This window comes from Pan paniscus, chromosome 13 (assembly GCF_029289425.2).
Source record: "Pan paniscus chromosome 13, NHGRI_mPanPan1-v2.0_pri, whole genome shotgun sequence".
NCBI lineage: Eukaryota > Metazoa > Chordata > Mammalia > Primates > Hominidae > Pan > Pan paniscus.
Window position 1 is genome coordinate 108,728,433 of NC_073262.2, and position 27,128 is coordinate 108,755,560.

Sequence of the window (27,128 nt, forward strand, 5' to 3'; positions counted from 1 at the left end):
ATTCATTTCTTTATACTATACCACATGTTAATTGATCCAGGGGTAATCACAATTAAGTTTTTATTGTATCTGCTGAGATACTTTCCATACACACATAAGCATACACATATATACACACACACACATTATTGTACACCTAATTTATGTCCTTAATACATTCTGAAGCACTTTCCATATCAGCACGTTGAGATCTAGCTCATTGGTTTAAACATCTGCATGTTTCATTTTATGATTATACAAAAAAATTTTTCAGCAGTTCCCTATTGATGGATATTTACATATTTTTGTTTTGTCTGACATGACAAACATTGCAAATGTACATCCTTTGTCTCATGATGAATCATGCCTTGAGTCTCACTCATATCTGATTTAGATGAGACTTTGGACTTTGACTTTAAAGTTGATGCTGGAACAAGTTAAGACTTTTTAGGGGCTATTGGGATGGAATGAATTTATTTTGCATGTGAGGACATGAATCTGGGGAGCCCAAGGTGTGGAATGCTATGTTTTGAATGTGTTGTCTCCAAAATTCATGTGTTGGAAACTTAATCCCAATGCAACAGGGTTGGGAGGCGGAGCCTTCTGGGAGATGATTAGGTCACAAGGACTCTGGCCTCATATTTGATTGATGCCATTATAAAAAGGGTTTGTGGGAGCATGTTAGCTCTCCCTTGCCCTTCCATCTTCTGCCATGGGAGGACAGCAAGAAGGCCCTTCCCAGATGCTGGCACCTCATCATGGACTTCCTGGCCTCCAGAATTGTAAGAAGTAAATTTTTTTTTTTTAACGAAGAAGTGAGTATTTTGTTATTTTGCTGTAAAGCTGTTGCTTCACTATATAAAAACAGCACCAGCAAATGCAGTGTATTGCAAAATTAAGATAGGGTTGTTCTTCATCTGACACTGTACAAGCAACAAAAACTTCTTCACTCCCAGTTATTTCCAATGGAAAGATCATTAAGTATTTCATCCCAAATCCAGGTATGGACATACACAAGTTACAATATTATATAAGGCTTAAGAATAACAACATTATCTTTGAATTATGTAATTTTTGTAACTAATTTTTACCATGGATAATTTCATGAATACTAGAGCCTAGTCTAAAAATCATAGGATATTGTGAAAAAGACACATATTATGTTTATCTACAATCATTAGAAAGTTAAAAGGCATCTTCTTTCATTAGCAGTGTTAACAGTAGTTTTTTTTTTTTCCCATGGGTAATGCTAAAAGTTGCTATTCTAAGTCTTCTATCCACCACTAATTTAGGACAACTCTGCTGGGTTGCGTTATTTCATACTAGCTTATTTAGTGGTTCCATTTTCACTCCTCAATAGATTTTATGTATTTCTCATATGCTTCTTCGCTCATAAGTTCATCTAGTTATGAAGGGTTACTCAGTGTCATCTTGATCAGCCAACCATCTTCATAACGAGATTTGTTTACAAGTCCTGGATTTTCTGCAAGAGCTTCATTAATTTCGGTTACTTCTCCTGATAAAGGAGAATAGAGTTCACTAGCAGCTTTCACACTCTCCAAAGCACCAAACTCATCTTGTTTGTTCAATTTTGTCCCAACTTTAGGCAGATTACAGTAAACATCTCCCAACGCTTCCCCAGAGCAGAGCGCGTCCCATGCGCAGCAACCAGACGGCGCCCATCCCAAGCTGCCAGGGCCTCGATAGGCAGGGCGCGGCAGGTGCCAGGACCACATGCAGGCTGCAGAGCACCGCCCGCACGCTCCGCACCACTCGCAGCGCCATGTTCCCAGGGGTGCGGGGATGGCAGCGCTACGCCTCAGCCACTCGCGCGGGGAGGCGGGGCGGGGCGGGCAGAAGTAAATCTCTTTATAAATTACCCAGTCTGGGCCTGGTGTGTTGGCTCACATGTGTAATTCCAGAACTTTGGGAGGTCAAGGTGGGAGGAGCGCCTGGACCCAGGGGTTCAAGACGAGCCTGGGCAATGTAGTGAGACCTGTCTCTATAAAAAATTTTTAAAAATTAGCTGGGCGCGGTGGCTTACGCCTGTAATCCCAGCACTTTGGGAGGCCGAGGTGGGCAGATCATGAGGTCAGGAGTTTGAGACCAGCCTGACCAACATGGTGAAACCCCGTCTCTACTAAAAACACAAAAATTAGCTGGGCATGGTGGTGCACACCTGTAATCCTAGCTAGATCCTAGTAGATTGAGGCAGGAAAACTGAACCCGGGAGGTGGAGGTTGCAGTGAGCTGAGATTGTGCCACTGCACTTCAGCCTGGGCGACAGACTGAGACTCCGTCTCAGGAAAAAAAAAAAAAAAAAAATTAAAAATTAGTGGGGCATGGTGGCTCACACCCGTAGTTCCAGCTGTTCAGGAGGCTGAGGCAGGAGGATTGCTTGATCCAGGGAGGTTGAGGCTGCAGTGAGCTGTGATCATGCCACTGAACCCCAGCCTGGGTGACAGAGTTGCCTCAATCAGTCAATCAATCAACCCATCACCCAGTCTGTGATATTGTTTTAACAGCAGAAACAAAGACAACTAGACATGCCCACTGTGTTATGTACTTACCTCTATTAGAATATGTTATGTCATTACTATAATTGATGCCTACATATCTCTTTTAGTATACTGTTAGCTTCTTGAGGACATTAGCTAAATTGTATTTCTCTTTGTAGTCGTGGGTAATGTACTTGACACACAGTAGATACTCTGCAAAAAAATTTTTTTTTTCTTTTTGAGATGGGGTCTCGCTTTGTCGCCCATGCTAGAGCGCAGTGGCGCGATCTGGGATCACTGCAACCTCCGCCTCCCAGGTTTAAGCAATTCTCTGACTCAGCCTCCAGAGTAGCTGGGATTACAGTGTCTTGCCACCATGCCCGGCTAATTTTTGTATTTTTAGTAGAGACGGGGTTTCACTATCTTGGCCAGGCTGGTCTTGAACTCCTGGCCTTATGAGAGCCACCGCACCCAGCTGATACTCTGCAAATGTTTAATAGATGTTGGAGCTGAATTTCAGGCTTTGTAATGTCACAGAACCAGGCGTCAGAAGAGCTGATCCAAACCCAAGATCTGCCCCTAACTTGCCTCTTATTCTTTCTGGCCTCCATTTCCACAATTATAAAATGCAGGTATAATACTAAAATTTTTTTTTGTATAGTCCTTTACAGATCCAAAATTATGATTTTAAGAAGGAAATTAATAAGTTATTCATCTCAGTATCTCTTTAGGTGCCAATACTGTAAATTAATCACCAGTCTCAGACCATATATTTGCCATTTCCAACATATGCTTTTAGTCCAGTCTAATCACCAGTCTCAGACTATACATTGCCATTTTCAACATATGCTTCTAGTGAGTTATTTAAAAATATTAAGATATCAGATGTTTTGAGTATCAGCAATAGGTAAGTCAATCTCTAAACATTTTCAGTAGTGAAAAACACAAAAAACACTTTAAGCAGAGGGTATTTGGTTTTGAGATCCTTGTTCTCTTAAAATCTACGATCTGAAATCTAGTCAGTTTTCTCATTAACATCCTTGTCCCTTGGGATAAATTAAATCAGCAAACTAATTAAAGTGCTATGTAACTATTAAAATATTTTAAAATATTGGTTATTTAAAACTTATTAGGGGCCGGGTACAGTGGCTCATGCCTGTAATCCCAGCACTTTGGGAGGCTGAGGCAGGCGGATCACTTGAACTCAGGAGTTCAAGACCAGCCTGGGTAACGTGGCGAAACCTTGTCTCTACAAAAAATACAAAAATTAGCCAGGTGTGGTGGCGTGTGCCTGTAGTCCCAGCCACTTGGGAGGCTGAAGTGGGAGGATGGCTTGAGCCCAGGAGATGGAGGTTGCAGTGTGCTGAGATCATGCCATGCATTGCACTCCAGTCTGGGTAACAGAGCCAGAATCTTATTAGGGAATTCTGACACCTTCATCTTTTTATAAAAGATGGCCAGGCTGGGTGCGCTGGCTCACATCTGTAATCCCAGCACTTTGGGAGGCTGAGGCAGGTGAATCACCTGAGGTCAGGGGTTCAAGACCAGCCTGACCAATATGGTGAAACCTCACCTCTACTAAAAATACAAAAATTGACTGGGCACGGATAGCTCACGCCTGTAATCCCAGCACTCTGGGAGGTTGAGGCGGGTGGATCACCTGAGGTCAGGAGTTTGAGACCATCCTGCCCAACAAGGTGAAACCCCACCTCTACTAAAAACACAAAAATTAGCTGGGCGTGGTGGTGTGCTCCTGTAGTCCCAGCTACTCGGGAGGCTGAGGCAGGAGGATCGCTTGAACCCAGGAGGTGGAGGTTGCAGTGAGCTGAGATCGCGCCACTACACTCCAGCCTGGCGATACAGTGAGACTCAATCTCAGATAAAACAAAGAAACAAAAAGGAATGCACTTCTTAATAAGCTGGAGATTATTTTAGGCATGGCTTTCCCTCACAGTCTATGAAATTTTCCTACAATGATCATCCTCAGTTAGCACATGGGGCATTTAGTATATGTCAGGAAATAGGCCTAAGGTTTTTACAAGCTTTCTGACGTAATCATCAAAACAATTCTATGAGGCTGGAAGTAGGTACAATTTTACAATTTTTATCCTCATTTTACAGATGAAGAAATACTCTTAAAGAAAATGTTAATGTCAACAACAAACAATAAATTGGTACTGGGTATTGTCAAATATATTTTTTAATTTTTACTTTTTTTCAGACAGAGTCTCACTCTGTCACCCAGGCTGGAGTGCAACGGTGCAATCTTGACTCACTGCAACCTCCGTCTCCTGGGTTTAAGTGATTCCCCTGCCTCAGCCTCCTGAGTGAGTAGCTGGGATTACAGGCATATGCCACCATGCCTGGCTAATTTTGTATTTTTAGTAGAGACAGAGTTTCACCATGTCAGACAGGCTGGTCTCAAACTCCCGACCTCAGGTGATCCGCCTGCCTCGGCCTCCCAAAGTGCTGGGATTACAGGCTTGAGCCACTGTGCCAGGCCAAGTATATTTTTAATTAATGTATTCATTATAATACAATTTACTACAAATTTGAGGGGGGAGGCTTTCCATATGGAATTTAAGGTATTTTTGGATATATATTCAACTTTTTTTTTTAAGAGTTGGGGGTCTTGTTATGTTGCTGATATGGTTTGGATGGCTGTCACTTCCAAATCTCATGTTGAAATGTAATCCCCAATGCTGGAGGTAGGGCCTCATGGGAGGTATAGAATCATGGGGCAAATCCTTCATGAATGGCTTGGCACCATCACCTTGGTGATGAGTGAGATCTTAGTTCATGTGAAATTTGGTTGTTTAGAGTCTGGGACCTCCTCCTCTCTCTTGCTCCCTCTCTCACCATGTGATATGCTCGCTCCCATTTTGCCTTCTACCATGATTGTAAACTTCCTGAGGCCCTCATCAGAAGCAGCTGCTGGTGCCATGCTTTGTGTACAGCCTGCAGAACTGTAAGCCAATTAAATCTCTCTTTTGCAAGAATTACCCAGTCTCAGATATTCCTTTATAGTAATGCAAACAGATTAAAACAGATTAGTACTGACAGTGGGGCACTGCTATACATATTGGAAAATGTAGAAGCAGCTTTGGAACTGGGTAACAGGCAGAGGTTGGAAGAATCTGGAGGGCTCAGAAGACAAAGATGAGGGAAAGTTTGGAACTTAGAGACTTGTTAAGTGGTTGTGACCAAAATGCTGATAGACATATGGTGAAGTCCAGAGTGATGAGGTCTCAGATGGAAATGAGGAAGTTATTGGGAACAGGAATAAAGGTACATCTATGTCATGCTTTAGCAAATAGCTTGGGTGCATTGTGTCCAGGCCCTAGGAATCTGTGGAAGTTTGAACTTAAGAGTGATGACTTAGGGTATCAGGGTATCTGGCAGAAGAAATTTCTAAGCAGCAAAGCATTCAAGATGTGGCCTGGCTGATGCTAGCAGCCTACAATCAGGTATGGAAGCAAAGAAATAACTTAAAGTTGGAACATATTTAAAAGGGAAGCAGAGCGTAGAAGTTTGGAAAATTCACAGACTAGTCATGTGGCAGAGAAGGAAAAAGCACTTTGAGGAGAGGAATACAAGCAGGCTGCAGGAATACAGTTGTCCATGCTGGACTCGACTCATTTGCTCAAGCAATCCTTGTGCCTCAGCCTCCCAAGTAGCTGGGGCTATATAGCTTGTGCCATCATGCTCAGCTATTCACCTTATATTGCTGTCCAAAATGCTTTCATTTGAGGCAACCTGGGATAGTAAAAGTACTTCTAATTAAACACTCTTGCCATTAGTATCTAGCTGTGTAGCCATAAATAAGTTATTTGATATTTCTTTAGTCTCAATTAATACCTACTATTAGCAGAGATTTTGTGAAGAATAGTCTTAATGTATTTAAAGCTTTAATGGCACTTATTTAGAAGGTCCTCAGGAAATGGTATTATTATTCCAAGGTCTTTCTAGATTGCCTTATTCACCTAAAGAGACTTGATCTTGAGCCTTTGTAGATTTTCTCATTGGTGATTCCTTCACTGCTTAGAATGTCATGATTCCACCAGACAGGTTACTCTCATCTACATGTATTTTTCTTACATCTTTTTCAGTCTATTTTTCTCTAGCAATTATCTTCAATGTTTATGCTTACAATAACCTTAGTATTTGGCATTACGACACTAATATGTGCCCATGAGACAGACTGAGCACTACTTATCCCAGATGAGGTATTATTTATTTATTTATTTATTTTTTGAGATGGAGGCTTGTTTCTTCACCCAGGCTGCAGTGCAATGGTGTGATCTCGGCTTACCGTGACCTCCGCCTTGACTCTCAGTTCAAGCGATTTTCCTGCTTCAGCCTCCCCAGTAGCTGGGATTACAGCCATGTGCCACTATGCCCGGCTAATTTTTGTATTTTTAGTAGAGACAGGGTTTCACCACGTTGGCCAGGCTGGTCTCAAACTCCTGACCTCAATGATCCGCCCGCCTCAGCCTGCCAAAGTGCTGGGATTACAGGTGTGAGCCACTGCGCCCGGTCCAGACAAGGTATTTTTTAGAGATTATGATTGTTCACCACAAGCTGCCTAGCAGGTAGCCCAAGGATCCTGGATCAACTTAGCTATATAGCATCTTTTCTATCTGAATGCAGTATTCTCTTACCCACAACCATATGAAGTCTACACATATTCACTAACAGTATTATATAAAATACAAAATTGGGACTATGTCCCCTCAAGATGAGCACAGTGCTAAGAGGTAAGAGATGGGAAGTTTGTATTAAGTTCAAACACTTTTGGCAAGAATTTATACAATTTCAGGTAACTGGGCATTTTAGGCAAAGCACACAACTTCATGATGTATCACTGAGGAGGATAAGATAAACAGTTCCAAAAGCTGGTACAGGTGACAAATTTTGTGCAATTTTAAGTTTTACATTTTTTTATAGAAATAGGATCTTGCTATGCAGTCCAGGCTGGTCTTGAACTCCTGGCCTCAACTGATCCTCCTGCCTTGAACCCCCAAAATGCTGGGCTTACAGGTGTGAGCCACTGCACCTGCTGTTTTTAAAGATATTGTGACATACTATTATTCTAAAACCTTATCCTTTGTTGTATCAGAAAAACGACATCCTAGACTGGGCGTGGTGGCTCACGCCTGTAATGCCAGCACTTTGGGAGGCCAAGGCAGGTAGATCACCTGAGGTCAGGAGTTCAAGACCAGCCTGGCCAAATTGGTGAAACTCTGTCTCTACTAAAAATACAAAAATTAGCCGGGTGTGGTGGCGTGCGCTTGTAATCCCAGCTACCGGGGAGGCTGAGGCAGGAGAATCGCTTGAATCAGGGAGGTGGTGATTGCAGTGAGCCAAGATCATGCCACTGCATTCCAGCCTTGGGTGACAGAGTAAGACTCCATCTCAAAAAAAAAAAAAAACAAAGGGAAAAGGGCATCCTATACTTGGGCTGAGTCTTTAGTGAAAGCAGAAAAGAATAAGGATTACAAAACAAACAAATTGTGAACATAGTTTTGTTTGTTTGTTTGAAACAAAGTCTTGCTCTGTTGCCCAGGCTGGAATGCAGTGGCGCAATCACGGCTCACTGCAGCCTCAACCTCCTGGGTCAGGTGATCCTCCCACCTCAGCCTTCCGAGTAGCTGGGACTATAGGTGTACACCACCATACCCAGCTAATTTTTGTATTTTTTGTAGAGATGGGGTTTCACCACGTTGCCCAGACTGGTCTCCAACGCCTGGGCTCAAGCGATCCACCCACCTTGGCCCCCCAAGTGTTGGGATTACAGGTGTAAGCCACCACACCCAACCTTAGATTTAGAAAAAAAATTATCTATTTTTAATTATCTCCTAATTGTAAAATTTTTACTTCCTTTTTTATTTTTTTAAATTCTCAGTGATCCTTATTCTGATTCCTTTTGGTTTTGACAATTAAAAATTATGAAAGCTGGTTGTTTTGTCTCCTATTGCTGAAATAATTTAGTTGATTTAACACTACAGATGGTGTTAGGATAATGAATACAGAACATCAATGAGAATCTAAATTATATTTCTTGAGACCTCCCTCATTCCAAGGGAGGTCTCATAAGTATACATGCATACATGTATAACTTATAAAAAAAAAAGCCACATAAATCACCATGACATTATAGAAGCAGATTCAAGAGAAAATAGAAAAATGTGTTCACCATTAAACTCAATACTAATTTTTAGAAGTAACAACCTATAGAATCAATATTAATGAGACGAAATACTATGTTGCAGTTAAGAACAGGCTTTGGAGTAAATAAGAAGTAGGTTTGAGTTGGTGACTTTTGCTGCGTGGCCTTGGGCAAGCTATTTAATATACCTAGGCTTCAGTCTTCATCAGTAAAATGAGATAATACTACTATCTCACAGGGTTGTAGCAAGAACAAAAGAAGATAATGCATGTAAAGCCAGAGTGCTTAGCACATATAATAAAGCTAAATTATCATTAGCCATTGTTACTATGATTATTATTAATTATAATTATCCTAGATACATATCTGAGCATGATTATGTATTTTTCCTATTTACCCAGCTTGACAAAGTGCTTAAATCTTTTCTTTAGCACTAGAAAAAAGTAGGTTTTAATTGAAACTCTTTTCATTTCATCCATTTTACAGACAAATTTTTTATGAAGATAAGCCAACAACTCATAATTTAAGGATTTCTTTATATTCGTCACAAAGGTTATCAATGCTTTTAAGAGCATCTGCATAGTTTTGTTATTTAACCTTTACACACAATACATGTTTTTCAAACTGCAAAGTTGATAACTAATATCATTTTCAAATAGGCATAGTATAACCTTAAATATTACATGATTCAAATTATTATTATTTTTTTTTACAAAGAAATAAACCTGTAAAGGATCACTGCACTACAGTTGTCCATTAATTATCTGCGGAAAAACTGGGATCCTAGTAGAAGCTTCAGCATATGGATGGTTCCTCTACTGCCTGGGCACCCTCTGTGACAGCTTTGACACATTTGGCCATTGTCTGTGAGGCTCTGCTAATTGAATCTGAAAGATATTAAGAAAATGTCATTTTGATAATACAACTTTTTTAAAAGCACATACTAAAACTTTAATGGTGCACATATTCAGGAGGAAAAAAGATTGTAAGGCCCTATGCAAGTATATATAATTATATGTAACCAACAGATTCCAACGATAAACCCCTTACTGGCCAAATGCTTTCAATAACTATCCCTGGAAACAATCAAATAACTATAGAGCAGCTAGACAGTGCACCAGTATGCAGCCATTAAAAAATTATAGAAAAGTATTAAAAACATAGGAAAGGCCAGGCGCGGTGGCTCACACCTGTAATCCCAGCACTTTGGGAGGCCGAGGCAGGTGGATCACGAGGTCAGGAGATTGAGACCATCCTGGCTAACACAGTGAAACCCCATCTCTACTAAAAATATAAAAAATTAGCCAGGTGTTGTGGCACATCCCTGTAGTCCCAGCTACTCGGGAGTCTGAGGCAGGAGAATCGTGTGAACCCAGGAGGTGGAGCTTGCAGTGAGCCGAGATCACACCACTGCAATCTAGCCTGGGCGACAGAGCAAGACTCTTGTCTCAAAAAAATAAATAAATAAATAAATATAGGAAAAATGTGTACAATACTACTATTGAAAAAGGTTACAAAACAGCATATGTACTAAAATACAATGAATTGTCCACTTCATGAGTAAATTTTAGGGTATATGAATTATATTTCAATAAAGCTATCAACCCCCACCCCCAAGTGAATAATCTCACTTTTTTTTTTTTTTAAAGAGACCAGATCTGACTATGTTGCCCAGGCTGGTCTGAAACTCCTGGATTCAAGCCATCTGCCTCCCTCAGCCTCCCAAAATGCTGGAATTACAGGCATGAGCCACTGCACCCGGCCTAATCTCACTTTCTGTTTCACTAAAAAATATATTGGCCAGGGGTGGTGGCTCACATCTGTAGTCCCAGCACTTTGGGAGGCTGAGGTGGGTGGACTGCTTGAGTCCAGGAGTTTGAGATCTGCCTGGGTAACATGGCGAAACCCCATCTCTACAAAAAATACAAAAATTAGCTGGATGTGGTGGTATGCGCCTATAGTCCTAGCTACTGAGGAGGCTGAGGTGGGAGGATCACTTCAGCTCAGGAGGCAGAGGTTGCAGCAAGCCAAGATTGTGCCACTGCACTCCAGCCTGGGTGACAGAGTAAAATCTCATCTCAAAAATTACACACACACACACACACACACACACACACGTACATGTAAACAGTAATAATTACATATAAGTAACAATAGTTAATATAATATATATGTGTGTAACGCATATGTATGCCCCTGGAGGAAGAGTGACTAAAATGTTAAAAATAATTATAGTTATTTCTTGATAGTGGGAGCGTAGTGATTTTTCTTTTTAAAAAAAAAAAAAACTTTTAGGTTCAGGGGTACATGTGAAGGCTTTTTACACCAGTAAACTCATGTCACGGGGATCTGTTGTACAGAATACTTCATCACCGAGGAATTAAGCCCAGTACCCAAGACTTATCTTTTCTGCACCTCTCCCTCCTCCCACTCTCCACCCTCAAGTAGACTAGTGTCTGTTGTTTACTTCTTTGTGTTCATAAGTTCGCAGATAAATACCATAGAAGTGATTTTTTGTTGTGCTTTTGAGCATAGGTATTATTTTACAATGAAGGTAATCTTTATTATCTAACTAAAATACCTATTTAAAAAATCTTAGATACAAACTATATAAAAAAATTAAGAGTTCTATGTGCTTTTAGATAGAAAATTAGTCAAAATAATCTATCAACTATTAACTACCTCATAACCTAGATGTTGTATCAACTGTTCTAAGAATCTGCAATAAACAAGTTTCAGTTTGTCTGCGTTCCTTAAAAACATTCCTAACAATTTACATCAGAAGCACTGTTTAACATGTTTCACATTTACATGTTTTGATTCTTCCACCTATAATTCTCAGAAAAACCTGCAGTTATTTGCCACTTTGGAAAATTCGCCCTAAATTGCTACACAGTGACTTTCCTTACAACAGCAAAATTTTATATTTAAAATCTATTAATTGCTTGGATTTTCAAACTTTGCTTACATTTCAGAAACAAAAAAACTAGAGTAGAATCAGAAAATATGCTTACGTTAGTTCCAATGTTTGAAAACCTTCAAAGATTAAGAATTGCAAACACTATCAATCACAAATTGGAATTATAACACCAAATGAGGTGATCTGATTACTTCTTACCTTTCGTATTTGGCAGAGTCATGTTGACAATTACATACCTGTCATGTAGAAGTCTTTTATAGTTAGCTGAGGTGGAACAAGTGGGTCAGCAAGAAGCTGCTGGTTCACTAGCTGCACAAAAAAGAAGAGATCAACAATAATATGGAAAACTAGTACTGTTACATCAGTAGATACGACATTATGAAAACTGCTCATAGGCGAGCTGTTACCTTTGAGAGCTCATTTGCTTGCTGGAAGTAATTAGCCCCTTCAATATCATCATATCGAACAAGATTAGGAGAGACTTCTTCCAATCTGTTCCTTACTTGATCCAGAGTATCATATGGAAGAGTCATTCCAGCAATCTACAACATGTCAGGTCCCCAGAAACAACAAAAAGCTTTAATACTTAAAAATACCAAATAATAGATAATTGTAACTATGGTGAAATAATGCAGCACTACTGAAAAACCTATTGGTGTCCATTAGTAGACATACATTTATGAAGGAAGCAGTTAAGCAGGGAACACAAATATCAAAAATTCTAATTCATTCACAGCTGTCAGTACATTAGTGACTCTATGAAATGATTAAAGAGACAATACTATGCTAAATCCAAATGTTTTTGCTAACCTGTTATTAAAATACACAAAGTTTACAATGTATTATTATTTTAAAAGTCAGGATGCTTACTTTTACATCAATAAGGAGCTAACAGACGTATTTTCAGGCAAAAGACAAGTCAACAATTTTCACCAATAAAAGCACCAATTTCAGGCCAGGTGCAGTGGCTCACACCTGTAATCCCAGCACTTCGGGAGACCGAGGTGGGAGGACTGCTTGAGGCCCAGGAGTTCAAGACCAGCCTGGCCAACATGGCGAAACCCCATCTCTACTAAAAATATAAAAATTAGCCAGGCTTGGTGGTACATGCGTGTAATCCCAGTTACTCAGGAAGCTTGCGCCCGGGAGGTGGAGGTTGCAGTAAGCTGAGATCACGCCACTGCACTCCAGCCTGGGCAACAGAGAAAAACTCTGTCTCAAAAATAAATAAAATGAAATAAAAGCACCAATTTCAAGTTCCTTTATTTTTTAAGAGACAGGGTCTTGCTCTGTCCCTCAGGCTGGAGTGCAGCGGTGCAATGAGAGCTCACTATAACCTTGAATTCCTGTTTCTGAATACATGTTTTCTATAGAAATTATTCAAATCATCTCTGCATTTCAGATTGGCATCTTCCTTGACTTTGAAAATCATTCTAACAGGCTAAAATATCAAATATGCCTTTAGTAGCATCACTAAGAAATGACTCAGAAATTATACCTCAGAGAGTGCTCTTATAATTTTCCAGTCTTCTCTTGCCAAGCCAGGAGGTGTCACTGCTACCTTAGTCTGCTGCGCTCTACCCTCAGTGTTGACATATGTAGCAGACTTCTCTGTGTAAGCAGCTCCTGGGAGAATAACATCAGCTATGGGAGCCCCAACATCACCATGATGTCCTGCACAAAGATGGAAAATGGTAAACCAAAATTTTATTAAAAACTGATTTTCTACTGTACATGAAGATAGTATATATCATTTTAAATCCCATTTTGTAAAGTCACAAAAGTTTTTAAAACTAAAATGAAACAGTAGTGAAGTAACAAAAATTAAAGCCCACCTCACCCCTAATTCAACTCCCTTCCCAAAGAAAATTATTATTATTTTTTTGAGATGGAGTCTCGCTCTGTCGCCCAGGCTGGAGTGCAGTGGTGCAATCTTGGCTCACAGCAAGCTCTGCCTCCTGGGTTCATGCCATTCTCCTGTCTCAGCCTCCCAAGTAGCTGGGACTACAGGTGCCCGCTACCACACTCAGCTAATTTTTTGTATTTTTAGTAGAGACAGGGTTTCACCGTGTTTAGCCAGGATGGTCTTGATCTCCTGACCTTGTGATCCGCCCGCCTCGGCCTCCCAAAGTGCTGGGATTACAGGCATGAGCCATCGCGCCCGGCCCCAAAGAAAATTATTGTTAAAGCATTTGGGGACCAGGTGCGGTGGCTCATGCCTGTGATCCCAGCACTTTGGGAGGCCAAGGTGGACAGATGACTTGAGGCCAGGAGTTTGTGTCCAGCCTGGCCAACATGGCAAAACTGCATCTCTACTAAAAATACAAAAAAATTAGCCCAATGTGGTGGTGTGTGCCTGTAATCCCAGCTACTCAAGAGGGCTGAGGCATGAGAATCGTTTGAACCCGTGAGGCAGGGGCTGCAGTGAGCCGAGATCACACCACTGCACTCCAGCCTGGGTGACAGAGTGAGACTCTATCTCAAAAAAAAAATTTTTTTTAAAGAAAAAAAAGTATCTTCTCAGACTATTTTATGCAAATACAAATATGTATAATATAATACACACATATAAAATAGGCAAGTAAGTATACTGATGCTTACAAAGTAGAAATGCTTGCAAAGTAGAACTGCTCAGATGTACCAGTTTGTGAAATTTGGTAAAGTAGACTGAAATGGGGGAGGATGCAAAGACAGGAATATGACAGTAATACTGAAAAAGGCATAAACGAAAAATTACAGAAAAATTTGGAAACACTGCCACCCATTAATAACAACTGGCAGAAGAAAAAAGTTATTCAGAAAAGAAGACCTTTAGAAACATCTGAATCAAGTGTAAGAAAGTCGTAGAATAATATATAGTTTAATGTAATTTGTGCACATTTGTATATGCGTATGAAGATGTTATGAAGTACGCATATCAAAACTGTCATCAATGATTATTTCTTAAAGGACTAAAAACAGGATTTTAGTTTATTTTGTTTTTAATTTTATCAAAAATAACATTTTTTATTGCTCTGTCACCCAGGCTGGAGTGCAGTGGCGTGATCATGGCTCATTGCAGCCTCAACCTCCTGAACTCAAGTGATCCTCCCACCTCAGCCTCCTAAGTAGCTGGGATCACAGACATGCAGCAACACGCCTAGCTAATTTTTAAATTTTTTGTAGAAACAGGGTCTCCCTATGTTGCCCAGACTGGTCTAGAACTCCTAGGCTCAACAAATCCTCCTGCCTCAGCCTCTCAAAGTGGTGGGATTACAGCATGAGCCATGGCACCCAAGGAACAGGATTTAGTTCATATATTTTGGTTTAACTTTTTTTTTTTTTTTTTTGAGAGGGAATTTCACTCTTATTGCCTAGGCTGGAGTACAATGGCATGATCTTGGCTCACTGCAACCTCTGCCTCCCGGGTTCAAGTGATTCTCCTGTCTTAGCCTCCCGAGTAGCTGGGATTACAGGCGCCCGCCACCATGCTCGGCTAATTTTTATGTTTTTAGTAGAGACAGGGTTTTACCATGTTGGTCAGGCTGGTCTTGAACTCCTGACCTCAGGTGATCCACCCGCACTGGCCTCCCAAAGTGCTGGGATTACAGGTGTGAGCCACCGCACCCGGCTGGTAATAATTCTTAAAAGCAGTATCAATTATGTAACTAATAACACTTGTGGCTTGTTTAAAAAAAAAAGGAGGAGGAGTGGGGGAGGCAAAATTCTCAAATGGAAAACATTCAGTTCACTAAATATATTACTAAATGGTTTCTAACATACATAATGTACTACTCTCTTTTGTTTCTGGTGTCACAGGTGATACTTACCTTGATAAATAATGAAACAATCCTTTGGCAAATCCTGTCGTGTGATACAACCTCCATCTGCTCCCAGGAGAAACAGCACCTTGGGAGGGTTCTTCCGAATTGCTTCCACCCCAGGCTTATAGCCAAGGTCCAAAGCAGCTACTTGACTTGCAATCCTGCAAAGCAATTATGGAATTTTACCATAACTGCAGTATTTTCAATGTAAAAAATTAAATGTGATTTTTGGAATAATTTCCTTTCAACAATGTCAAAAAACCCATTTTATTTTATTTTATTTTTTTCTTTGTGATAGAGTCTCACTTTGTCGCCCAGGCTGGAGTGCAGTGGCGTGATCTCGGCTCACTGTAACCTCTGCCTCCTGGATTCAAGCGATTCTCCTTCTTCAGCCTCCCAAGTAGCTGGGACTACAGGCACATGCCACCATACCCGTCTAATTTTTGTATTTTCAGTAGAGATGGGGTTTCACCATGTTGGCCAGGCTGGTCTTGAACTCTTGACCTCAGGTGATCCACCTGCCTTGGCCTCCCAAAGTGCTGGGATTACAGGTGTGAGCCACCACACCTGGCCAAAAAATCCCATTCTTACCCATTTAAAATAGATGCTAAAACCAGAAACAGCAGTCTTTTACTGTTTTGAGAATGGCAACCAAAGAAATGTCAGATTCTTAGGACGCTCTGTCTCTCCATGACATAGTATTGAATGAAATAATTCTAGAAATTTTATGCCAACTGTAATTGCTTTAAGTCTGATTCTTATTCAATAAAGTAAGACATAAAACATGATAAGCCATACATATTCAAAGAAGAAAAATCAGATTATTTCAAAAATGAAAAGGGAGAAATTGAAAACCACTCATTAAACTGTAATTCAGCAAAAACCATAATAAGAAAACCAAAACCTTATAGAAATTTTTTCTACGAATACATATTACTCTTATAAGCACAAAATAATCTTTTAAAGAAGAGGTCTGGAATAAATATACTTTGAATAGCAGGGTTGTTGTTTTGGTTTAGCTTGGTATTTGTTAACTATCTAGAAATAGTAGCCATTCTGAGGACCTAAAACAAGTTGGAAGCATGCTTCGAAAGGCTCAGAAATGGTTATCCTGTGTGCCCCAATAGTTCTACTTTTAGAAATATATCCTAAGAAGATAATTTCAAGTGCAAAGGTATCTGTGAATCACTGTATTATTTAAGAAGTTAAAAACTACCATCAACATACATGTTAAAATGAAGAAAATGGCTAAAAAAATTTATAGTATATTCATGATATCAATTAGCCATTAACGTTTTTATTTACAAACAATTTCTAGAAAAAAATTTCTGACCATAGTAGGAAATTCTCATTTGGCAATGAAAACCTATTGAAACCAGGACACAAAATTGTATTCACAGTGTAATTTCACCTATGTAACTAAAAAATATTACACAGCTGTGAGGTGAAGTGGCTCATATCTGTAATCCCAGCACTTTGGGAGGCCGAGGGTGGCAGATCACCTGAGGTCAGGAGTTTGAGACCAGCCTGGCGAACATGGTGAAATCCCATCTCTACTAAAAACAAAAAAATTAGGCTGGGCGTGGTGGCTCACACCTGTAATCCCAGCACTTTGGGAGGCTGAGGTGGGCAGATCGCCTGAGGTCAGGAGATCGAGACCATCCTGGCTAACACAGTGAAACCCAGTCTCTACTAAAAATACAAAAAATTAGCCTGGCATAGTGGCACGCGCCTGTAGTCCCAGCTACTCAGGAGGCTGAGGCAGGAGAATTGCTTGAACTTCAGGGATGGAGGTTGCAGTGAGTCGAGATCGTGCCATTGTACTCCAGCCTGGGTGACAGAGCAATACTTCATCTCAAAAATAATAATAATAATAATAAAAAAATAAAAAAATTAGCCAGGTGTGCTGGCACATGCCAATAGTCCCAGCTTACTCGGGAGGCTGAGGCAGGAGCATCGCTTGAACCTGGGAGGGGGAGGCTGCAGTGAGCCAAGATCGTGCCACTGTACTTCAGACTGGGCAACAGAGTGAGACTCTGGTCTCGAAAAAATAAAATAAAATATTACGCAGGGTAAAAAAAAACTAGAAGAAAATGCATGAAAATAGTAATAATTACCTACACATTGTAGAATAAGGATCAGTTCCATTTCTGCACATATCTGTCTCTTTTCAACTTACCTAAATTAAACCTGCATTATTGATATGGTTTGAAATAAAGGCTAGGTGCAGTGGCTCACGCTTATAATCCCAGCAGTTTGGGAGGCTGAGGCAGAAGTATCGCCTGAGCCCAGGAGTTTGAGATCAACCTGGGCAATATAGTGAGACTTTATCTCTACAAAAACAAAAAATTAGCTGGGCATGTGGCATGCGCCTGTAGCTTCAGCCATTTAATACTTGGGAGGCAGGGGTGGGAGGATCGCTGGAGCTCAGGAAGTCAGGGCTGCAGTGGACTATGATCACGCCACTGCACTGAGACCCTGTCTCAAAACAAAAAGCCAAATAATTAAAAAGAAAAAAAAAGAAAGAAATCCTTTAGCTGAATTCTCATATTAGCTTACATTTTTATCATTTAATTAAAGAACTTGTTGCAATTTTTGAACCAAGGTATAACTAATATAACAATTTTTATAGTACTTCACTTTTTTTCTCAACACTCACTGTTATTTCAAATATTTTTAATATTCCTTATCATCTCGGGCTCTTCTCACACAGAGTAAAGGTCTATATTTCACATGTGTAACTGGGATAATGTTGCTAAATGATGTTTGTAAATTAAATTTAACAGTGTATCAGGAACACATACATATACACAACATTACTTGAATTTATAGTATATAAAGCAATTACTCAACAAACCTATGAAGGATATTCATAACTTTCCAATCACCAGTAACACCACTAGTCATCCGAATCTTTTGTGCAATGCTAGAAACAGCTGCAAGAATTGCTGCTCCATCATTTCTTTGGAGTGCAGAACTGCCTAAAACCACCATTGGTTTTTTAGCTTCCTTTAGGACCTATTTAAAAAAAAAAAACAACTTTGATTTTAAAATATTACAAGTAAGCTGAACATCGAACCATATTTGCCTCTATAATATAGGTTGTCGCAAGTCTTAGGTATAACATGAATGTCTTCAATTTGTTAGCCCAACATATAGACACACATATACAACCAGATTTAGTTTAATCCAAAGCATCTTGCCAATGCTACTGTGAAATATGCCTGAGTATCAGCTAAGACACGTTTTCTAGAAGTGATTATTCAGAATAAAAAGCCTAGCAAATTATCCTGTGGTCAGAATAACTATGGGCAGGTCCCAGAAAAATTGGGGAACTTCTCTCCAGAGATTCAGATGGTAATTAAAGAATAGGAAAAACTATGCTTAAGTATCATGTCTACTATCTCCCATCTACTTACCATGCCACAGATAGGGAGGAGGAGGCAGGGAAAGCAATGATCACCAGATCACAATGTTAAATACCTACAATTTTAAGGCTTTGTTTTAAACCATAGTAACTCTAAATGACAAAAACTGGAAGAATGCATCCCAAGAGTAAAGGAAACTACAGATTTCACAGAAGATGGGCAAATAAGATGTAAAGTTATAGGCCGGGCGCGGTGGCTCACGCCTGTAATCCCAACACTTTGCAAGGCTGAGGTGGGTGGATCACTTGAGGACAGGAGTTCGAGACCAGCCTGGCCAACACGGCGAAACCCCGTTTCTACTAAAAATACAAAAAAATTAACCAGGCGCGGTGGTATATACCTGTAGCCCCAGCTACACAGGAGGCTGAGGCACGAGAATTGCTTGAACCTGGGAGGCGGAGGTTGCAGTGGGCCAAGATTGTGCCACTGCACTCCGCCTGGGCAACAGAGTGAGACTCTGTCTCAAAAACAAAACAAAACAAAATGAGTAAAGTTATAGAATACACGTCTCATTCTCCCACCCATCCTTTGTGTCATTCTTCAATAAATAGCTGGCCACAATCAAAGAATCAGCATGGAAATTATGCTGAGATATTATAAAGAGGAATACATTAATCACAAGAGGAATTTGCCAAGGAAATGTGAATAGTTGAGAGAAATAGTTTTTAATAGTCTCAAAGACAATGAAAAACAACACACTCTTTCTCACTTAAAAACTCAAAGAAGCAACACTGTAGAGTATTATATAGTAAGGAGATTTTCATCATTGAATTCAGGATAGAACTGGAAGACAAACAAGTAATAAATACCATTCCAGAAACAATAAAAAACTAAACAGGCCAGGTGCAGTGGCTCAGGCCTGTAATCGCAACACTCTGGGAGGCCGAAGTGGGTGGATGACTTGAGCCCACGGGTTCAAGTACAGCCTGGGCAACGTGGCAAAACCTCGTCTCTACAAAAAATTGGCCAGGCATGGTGGTGTGCACCTGTGGTCCCAGTGGTGGCTGCAGTGAGCCAAGACAGCACCATTGCACTCCAGCATGGGTGACAGAGCCAGACCGTCTCAAAAACAAAAAAAAAAGAAAGAAAAGAAAGAAAACATGATTAAATACAAGGACAGGAAAGCCAGGGTACAGGATACAAAACAAATGGAAAAAGGAAAAAAACACAGATATGAAAAACCAGGCAAGGTTGGCTCATGCTTGTAATCCCAACACTTTAGAAGGCTGAGGTGGGAGAATTGCTTGAGGCCAGGAGTTTGAGGCCAGACTGGGCATCACAATGAGCCCCATCTATACAAAAAAATATAAAAATTAGCTGGGCATGGTGGTGTATGCCTGCAGACCCAGCTACAGGGGACGCTTAGGTGGGAGGACTGCTTAAGCCCAGGAGTTTGAGGCTACAGTCAGCTACAATTCTGCCATTGCACTGCAGCCTGGGCAACAGAGTGAGACCTTAAAAATATATTATATAGAAGAGAAGATTCGACAACTGCATTGTCAAGAGTTGTTTCTTTTTCTTTTGAGACAGGGTCTTACTCTGTTGCCCAGGCTGGAGTGCAGTGGCATGATCTCGGCTCACTGTAACCTCCACCTCCCAGGTTCAAGCTATTATCTTGCCTCAGCCTCCCAAGTAGCTGAGATTACTGGCACACGCCACCATGCCAAGCAAATTGGTTTTTTTTTTTGTATTTTTTAGTAGAGATAGGGTTTCACCATTTTGCCCAGGCTGGTCTTGCTCCTGACCTCAGGTGATTTGCCTGCACTGGCTTCCCAAAGTGCTGGGATTACAGGTGTGAGCCACCACATCAAGAGTTCTTAATGAAGGTAACAGAATTAATGAAAAATGTATTTAAATCTATTATAGAACAAAACGTTCTCAGGCCAGGCACAGTGGCTCACGCCTGTAATCCCAGTACTTTGGGAGGCCGACACGGGCAGATCACGAGGTCAGGAGATTGAGACCATCCTGGCCAACATGGTGAAACCCTGTCTCTACTAAAAATAAAAAAATTAGCTGGGCATGGTGGCATGCGCCTGTAGTCCCAGGTACTCGGGAGGCTGAGGCAAGAATCACTTGAACCTGGCAGACTGAGGTTGCAGTGAGCCGAGATCATGCCACCGTACTGCACTCCAGCCTGGGGACCCAGCAAGACTCTGTCTCAAAAAAAAAGAAAAAAGAAAAAAAGAAAAGAAAACGTTCTCTGAAAATAGTAGTCACCTATCACATGGGGATGGGAATTAGAGAGGAGAAAGGAAGACTTTTCACTGAATATTTTTTAATATTTTTGATCTTTTAATCATAATTTTTTTTCTATTCAAAATAAACAAGTTGTGCTTTGCTACTTCATCCTCTTGCACATCACCTTCTTCCCTACACCTGAGACTGTAAGTGAAGCAACCATCTTGGAACCACAAGGAGAAGGACACACACAATCACATGTGAGCAAGCAAATGCACTGACGACAGCAAAGCAGGAATGCAGGCTCTCTTTGATGATATGCTTGGACAACTGCATCAGCTTTTTTTTTTCTTTCTTTCTTCTTTTTGTTTTTTTGAGATGGAGTCTCACTCTGTCACCCAGGCTGGAGTCCAATGGCGCAATCTCAGCTCACTGCAACCTCTGCCTCCTGGGTTCAAGTGATTCTCTTGCCCCAGCCTCCCAAGTAGCTGGGATTACAGGCCACTACAACCAGCTGATTTTTGTTTTTTTTGTTTTTTTTTTTAAGCAGAAGCGGGGTTTCACCATGGTGGTCAGGCTGGTCTCAAACTCCTGACCTTGTGATCCGCCCGCCTCAGCCTCCCAAAGTACTGGAATTACAGGCATGAGCCACCGCACCCAGCCTGCATCAGCTTTCAATGTGCCTACCTCCAGACCCCCTTGTGTGACAAACAGAAACTCCTTAGTTTTTAGTTGTTGGTTTTTGTTTTTGTTTTTTTTTTTTGAGACGGAGTCTCGCTCTGTCGCCCAGGCTGGAGTGAGTGGCATGATCTGAGCTCACTGCAACCTCCGTCTTCTGGGTTCAAGCGATTCTCCAGCCTCAGCCTCCCAAGTAGCTGGGATTACAGGTGCCCATTACCACACCCAGCTAATTTTTGTATTTTTAGTAGAGACGGGGTTTAACCATGTTGGCCAGGCTGGTCTCGAACTCCTGACCTCAGGTGATTCACACACCTTGGCTTCCCAAAGTGCTGGGATTACAGGTGTGAGCCACAGCACCTGGCCGGAAATTCCTTAGTTTCTTTCCTTTTTTTTTTTCTTTTTTTTTGAGACAGAGTTTCACTCCTGTTGCCCAGGTTGGAGTGCAATGGTGCAATCTTGGCTCACCACAACCTCCACCTCTCAGGTTCAAGCGATTCTCCTGCCTCAGCCTCCCGAGTAGCTGGGATTATGCATGCACCACCATGCCCAGCTAATTATGTATTTTTAATAGAGACGGAGTTTCTCCATGTTGTTCAGGCTGGTCTCAAACTCCCGACCTCAGGTGATCCACCCACCTCAGCCTCCCAAAGTGCTGGGATTACAGATGTGAGCCACCATGCCCGGCCAACTCCTTAGTTTTTTAATCACCTCCACCACCACACATATATTCTAAAATAAAGAGAACCTTGTATCTTTAGACTGAAAGTACATTCTGTCCTATAGTCTTATAGTGATGTCTTCACCTTTAAGACATATTTTGGTGAAGTTACTGAATTTCAAGAATGATAATCAGAATCCCAGCACTTTGGGAGGCCAAGGCGGGTGGACCACAAAGTCAGGAGTTGGAGACCAGCCTGGCCAATATGGTGAAACCCCGTCTCTACTAAAAATACAAAAATTAGCCAGGTGTGGTGGTGCGTGCCTGTAGTCCCAGCTACTCAGGAGGCTAAGGCAGGAGAATGAACCCGGGAGGCGGAGGTTGCAATGAGCCAAGATCGTGCCACTGCACTCCAGCCTGGGTGACAGAGCGAGACTTTGTCTCCCCGCCAAGGAAAAAAAAAAAAGATAATCAGGACAGGGTTTGGGGCGGGGCGGGGGAATAAAGTTTACATGCTTCTTCACTAACAAAAGGCAGTGTCTATAAAGCTCAGAAAGGGGGGAAAAAAAAGTCTGACCCTGGAATTTCACATCCTGACAAGCTGTCTCTTCAGGAATAGACATTCTCAAGCAAGCAAGCACTCAAGGAATACAGGCACCCATGAGCCACCTTTGGGGAAAAGCAAAACAATAAAGCCAACAACAAAATGAATTAAAGAAAGAACTCAAATGAAAAAAACATGTACCTCAGAAACGAAAATAGAAGGACTGGTAAAATTTTAAGGAATAACTCCTTTTGTAATAAAGAAAGATTTAAATGAAGTTAAAAGTGCAATTCTTTCAGTTTTACTTTGATTTCTTTTCAGATAATTTCAAGAAAATTAAACTCTGGTAAATAAAAACTGCATGTACAGTATGATCTCATTTTTGTTTGACTATTCATCCATCTTGCTTTGCTCTCTATATAAATGGAGAGATGATTATGATGTTTTATCAATACCTGTTTTGGGGTGGTGGAATTTTAGGTAATGTTTTACTTTCTTCCTCATGTTCTTTTCTGTATTGGTGTAAGTTTTTTTGGGGGTGGGACAGAGTCTCGCTCTGTTGCCCAGGCTGGAGTGCAGTGGCACAATCTTGGCTCACTGCAACCTCTGCTTCCTGGGTTCAAGCAATTCTCCTGCTTCAAGCAATTCTCCTGCTTCAGCCTCCCAAGTAGCTGATACTACAGGCGCACGCTAACTTTGGTTTGTATTTTAGTAGAGACAGGGTTTCACCGTGTTGCCCAGTCTGGTCTTGAACTCCTGACCTCAGGTGATCCACCTGCCTTGGACTCCCAAAGTGCTGGGATTACAGGCGTGAGCCACCGCGCCCAACCTGGTGTAAGTTTTAACACTTACATAGGATTATTACAAAAACAGTTAAGTTTAAATAATAATAATTAAAAATCAACAAGAGTAGATACACATAAGTTGAGAGCACCTGGCTAAATGGATGGCTTCCCGAAGCAATGTCTTGAAGAATTTTGGGGGAGTCTCCCAGGTGGTCATATGTGTAAGTGAGGTCCACTGGACTGCCTATAAGGGCCACTTTTAAGTCATTATGCAGCCAGCTGAAATAAAAACAACATTTTAAGAAGTAAATAACTAAGCTAAGCAGTTACTGGTCTCATCAATCCTAAGTGATACATCTATTTACTATTACAAAATGTTAAAAGCACAGACAACACATTTAACAGATATGATTTACTACGTACCTTTCAAAACAGTGTTGCAAAAAGGCATGCCAAGGCAATTCAGTGAATTAATTTGCTGTGTAGAAATGCTATCCAGACCAGGCGCAGTGGCTCACACCTGTAAATCCCAACACTTTAGGAGGCTAAGGCAGGTGTATTACTTGAGGTCAGGAGTTTGAAACCAGCCTGACCAACATGGTGAAACCCCATCTGTTCTAAAAATACAGTATTAGCTGGACATGGTAGCGCATGCCTGTAGTCCCAGCTACTTGGGAGGCTGAGGCAGGAGAATCGCTTGAACCCAGGAGGTAGAGGTTGCAGCGAGCTGAGATCGGGTCACTGCACTCCAGCCTGGGCAACAAGAGCAAAACTCCACCTCAAAATAAAAAATTTAAAAAAAAAGAAAGAAAGAAATGCTAGTAAGCCAGCTATAAAAGTTATTTATTTATTAATTTATTTATTTTTGAGAGAGAGTCTCACTCTGTCACCTAGGCTGGAGTGCTGTGGCACAATCTCGCCTCACTGCAAGCTCCACCTCCCGGGTTCCAGCAATTTTCCTGCCTCACCCTCCTGAGTAGCTGGGATTACAGGCGCCTGCCTCTACGCCCAGCTAATTTTTGTATTTTTAGTAGAAGGCAGGCTTTCACCATGTTGGCCAGACTGGTCTTGAACTCCTGACCTCAGGTGATCCACCCGCCTCAGCCTCCCAGAGTGCTGGGATTATAAGCATGAGCCACTGTGCCCGGCCTAAAAAAATTTTAATTTTAGAATTAATCTGTAATTTTTATTTTGCAGTATTTACATGGCAGGGTCAATTATCTCTTAATTATCCATTAAGGATATTTAAACATTTTCATAATTCATGAAAATATACCGTGTTATTGACATTTATTCTCCACAGCAGGGAACTATGGCTCCAGTTCCTCCAAAAAGTCATAAGTGCAATGACTATATAGTCTGGTTTGTCTGAGATAATGCTTTTTTTCCCCGTTATCCTGATGTAATTATTAATTCCCTCTTTCACTCCCGTAGTTTAGACAATAAACTATATGGTTACCCTCTTTATAAATCTCTAAGATGTAAATTTAAAAGACAGAAAGCATGCTAGAAAATAACTGGCTTGTGTTCTTAAAAAAAAAAAAAAAAAGTCAAAAAAGGGACCAGAAGAGTCATGAAACTAATTGTAATGTATGACTCCAGAATGGATCCTGAGGAAACAAAAAAATTGCTATAAAAGAAATTATGAAAAAAAATCAATGAAATTTAAATATAAACGTAGGCTTATGAAATAATATTGTATCAAAACTAAATTTCTGGCTGGATGCAGTGGCTTATGTCTATTACTCCCAGCACTTTCAGAGGCCAAGGCAGGAGGAACACTTGAGCTCAGGAGTTCAAGACCAGCCTGGGCAACATAGGGAGATCCCGTCTCTACAAAAGGTATTTTAAAAACTTAGCTGGGCATGGTGGTGCATGCCTGCAGTCCCAGCTACTCAGGAGGTTGTGGTGGGAGCATCATTTGAGCCCAGGAGGTCAAGGCTGCAGTGAGGTGTGATCATGCTAATATACCTTAGCCTGTGTGGCAGAGCAAGACCCCTAATACAAAAACTAGCTGGATGTGATGGCATATGCCTGTATTCCCAGCTACTCGGGCAGCTGAGGCAGGAGAATTGCTTGAACCCAGGAGGCAGAGGATGCAGTGACCCAAGACTGAGATCTCAGAAACCAAAAAAACTAAATTTCTTTTTTTTGAGATGGAGTGTTGCTCTTGTTGCCCAGGCTGGAGTACAGTGGCGTGATCTTGGCTCACCACAACCTTCACTTCCCAGGTTCAAGCGATTCTTCTGCCTCAGCCTCCCAAGTAGCTGGGATTACAGGCATGCGCCACCATGCCCGGCTAATTTTGTATTTTTAGTAGAGGTGGGTTTCTCCATGTTGGTCAGGCTGGTCTCAAACTCCTGACCTCAGGTGATCCACCTGCCTCAGCCTCCCAAAGTACTGGGACTACAAGCATGAGCCACCACGCCCAGCCTAAATTTCTTCATTATTTAAGAGAATGCTCCTTGTTCTCAGGAAATCCACGCTGAGAATTTAGGTATAAAAGGGCACCATGTCCACCAGAAACTTCCAAATGATTCAGAAAATTAGATTCACACACACATATATATGTAGTGTATATATATACACACACATATACACTATATATATACACACACACACTGAGAATCATAATACAAATATGGTAAGATGTTAACATCAGTTAATCTATGTGAACAATATACAAAACGGTATACAAAGACCATTTCAAGCATCTTGAATTATTTCAAAATAAAAAGCTAATAAAGTAAATTTAAAAGACTGGCAAGGAGAGGAGAAAACGGACCTATTGGAAATTGTTGCAACTGGGCGTCGCAGTTCACGCCTGTAATCCCAGTACTTTGGGAGGCCCAGGCGGGAGGATGGCCTGAACCCAGGAGTTCGAGACTAGCCTGGCAACATGGCAACGCTCCATGTCTAAAAAATTAAAAAGGCTGGGCGCGGTGGCTCACACCTGTAATCCCAGCACTTTGGGAGGCTGAGGCTGGTGGATCACAAGGTCAGGAGATCGAGACCATGGTGAAACCCCGTCTCTACTAAAAATACAAAAAATAAGCTGGGTGCAGTGGCGGGCGCCTGTAGTCCCAGCTACTCGGGAGGCTGAGGCAGGAGAATGGCGTGAACCCGGGAGGCAGAGCTTGAAGTGAGCCAAGATCGCACCACTGCAATCCAGCCTGGGCGACAGAGCGAGACTCTGTCTCAAAGACAAAAAAATAAAAAATAAAAATAAAAAAATTATTTTAAAAATCTAAAAAATTAAAAAAAAAAAAAAAAAAGGCTCGGTGCAGTGGCTCACACCTGAAATCCCAGCACTTTGGGAGGTTGAGGCGGGCGGATCACGAGGTCAGGAAATCGAGACCATCCTGGCTAACATGGTGAAACCCCATCTCGAGGCGGAGCTTGCAGAGCCGAGATCCTGCCACTGCACTCCAGCCTGGGTGACAGAGTGAGACTCCGTCCCACCAAAAAAAAAAAAAAAAAAT

At 41.2% G+C, this 27,128-nt stretch overlaps 1 protein-coding gene and 1 pseudogene across 2 annotated transcripts in view; both read right to left on the minus strand.

The window, feature by feature from the left end:
• Positions 1–1,177: 1,177 nt before the first annotated feature.
• Positions 1,178–6,585, minus strand: LOC134728710 (glycine cleavage system H protein, mitochondrial-like; annotated as a pseudogene).
• A 650-nt stretch (positions 6,586–7,235) lies between these two features.
• NDUFS1 (NADH:ubiquinone oxidoreductase core subunit S1) overlaps positions 7,236–27,128 on the minus strand; it is a 37,523-nt gene continuing 17,630 nt past the window's right edge. For both annotated transcript variants that reach the window (XM_008974241.5, XM_008974240.4), the window contains 7 exons: positions 23,796–23,925; positions 18,227–18,387; positions 15,376–15,530; positions 13,065–13,240; positions 11,974–12,108; positions 11,803–11,875; positions 7,236–9,533 (listed from right to left, as the gene is read on the minus strand). In XM_008974241.5, coding sequence (XP_008972489.1) covers positions 9,442–9,533; positions 11,803–11,875; positions 11,974–12,108; positions 13,065–13,240; positions 15,376–15,530; positions 18,227–18,387; positions 23,796–23,925 — 922 coding nt within the window. In that variant the 3' untranslated portion in view covers positions 7,236–9,441. The remainder of the gene's footprint in view (positions 9,534–11,802; positions 11,876–11,973; positions 12,109–13,064; positions 13,241–15,375; positions 15,531–18,226; positions 18,388–23,795; positions 23,926–27,128) is intronic.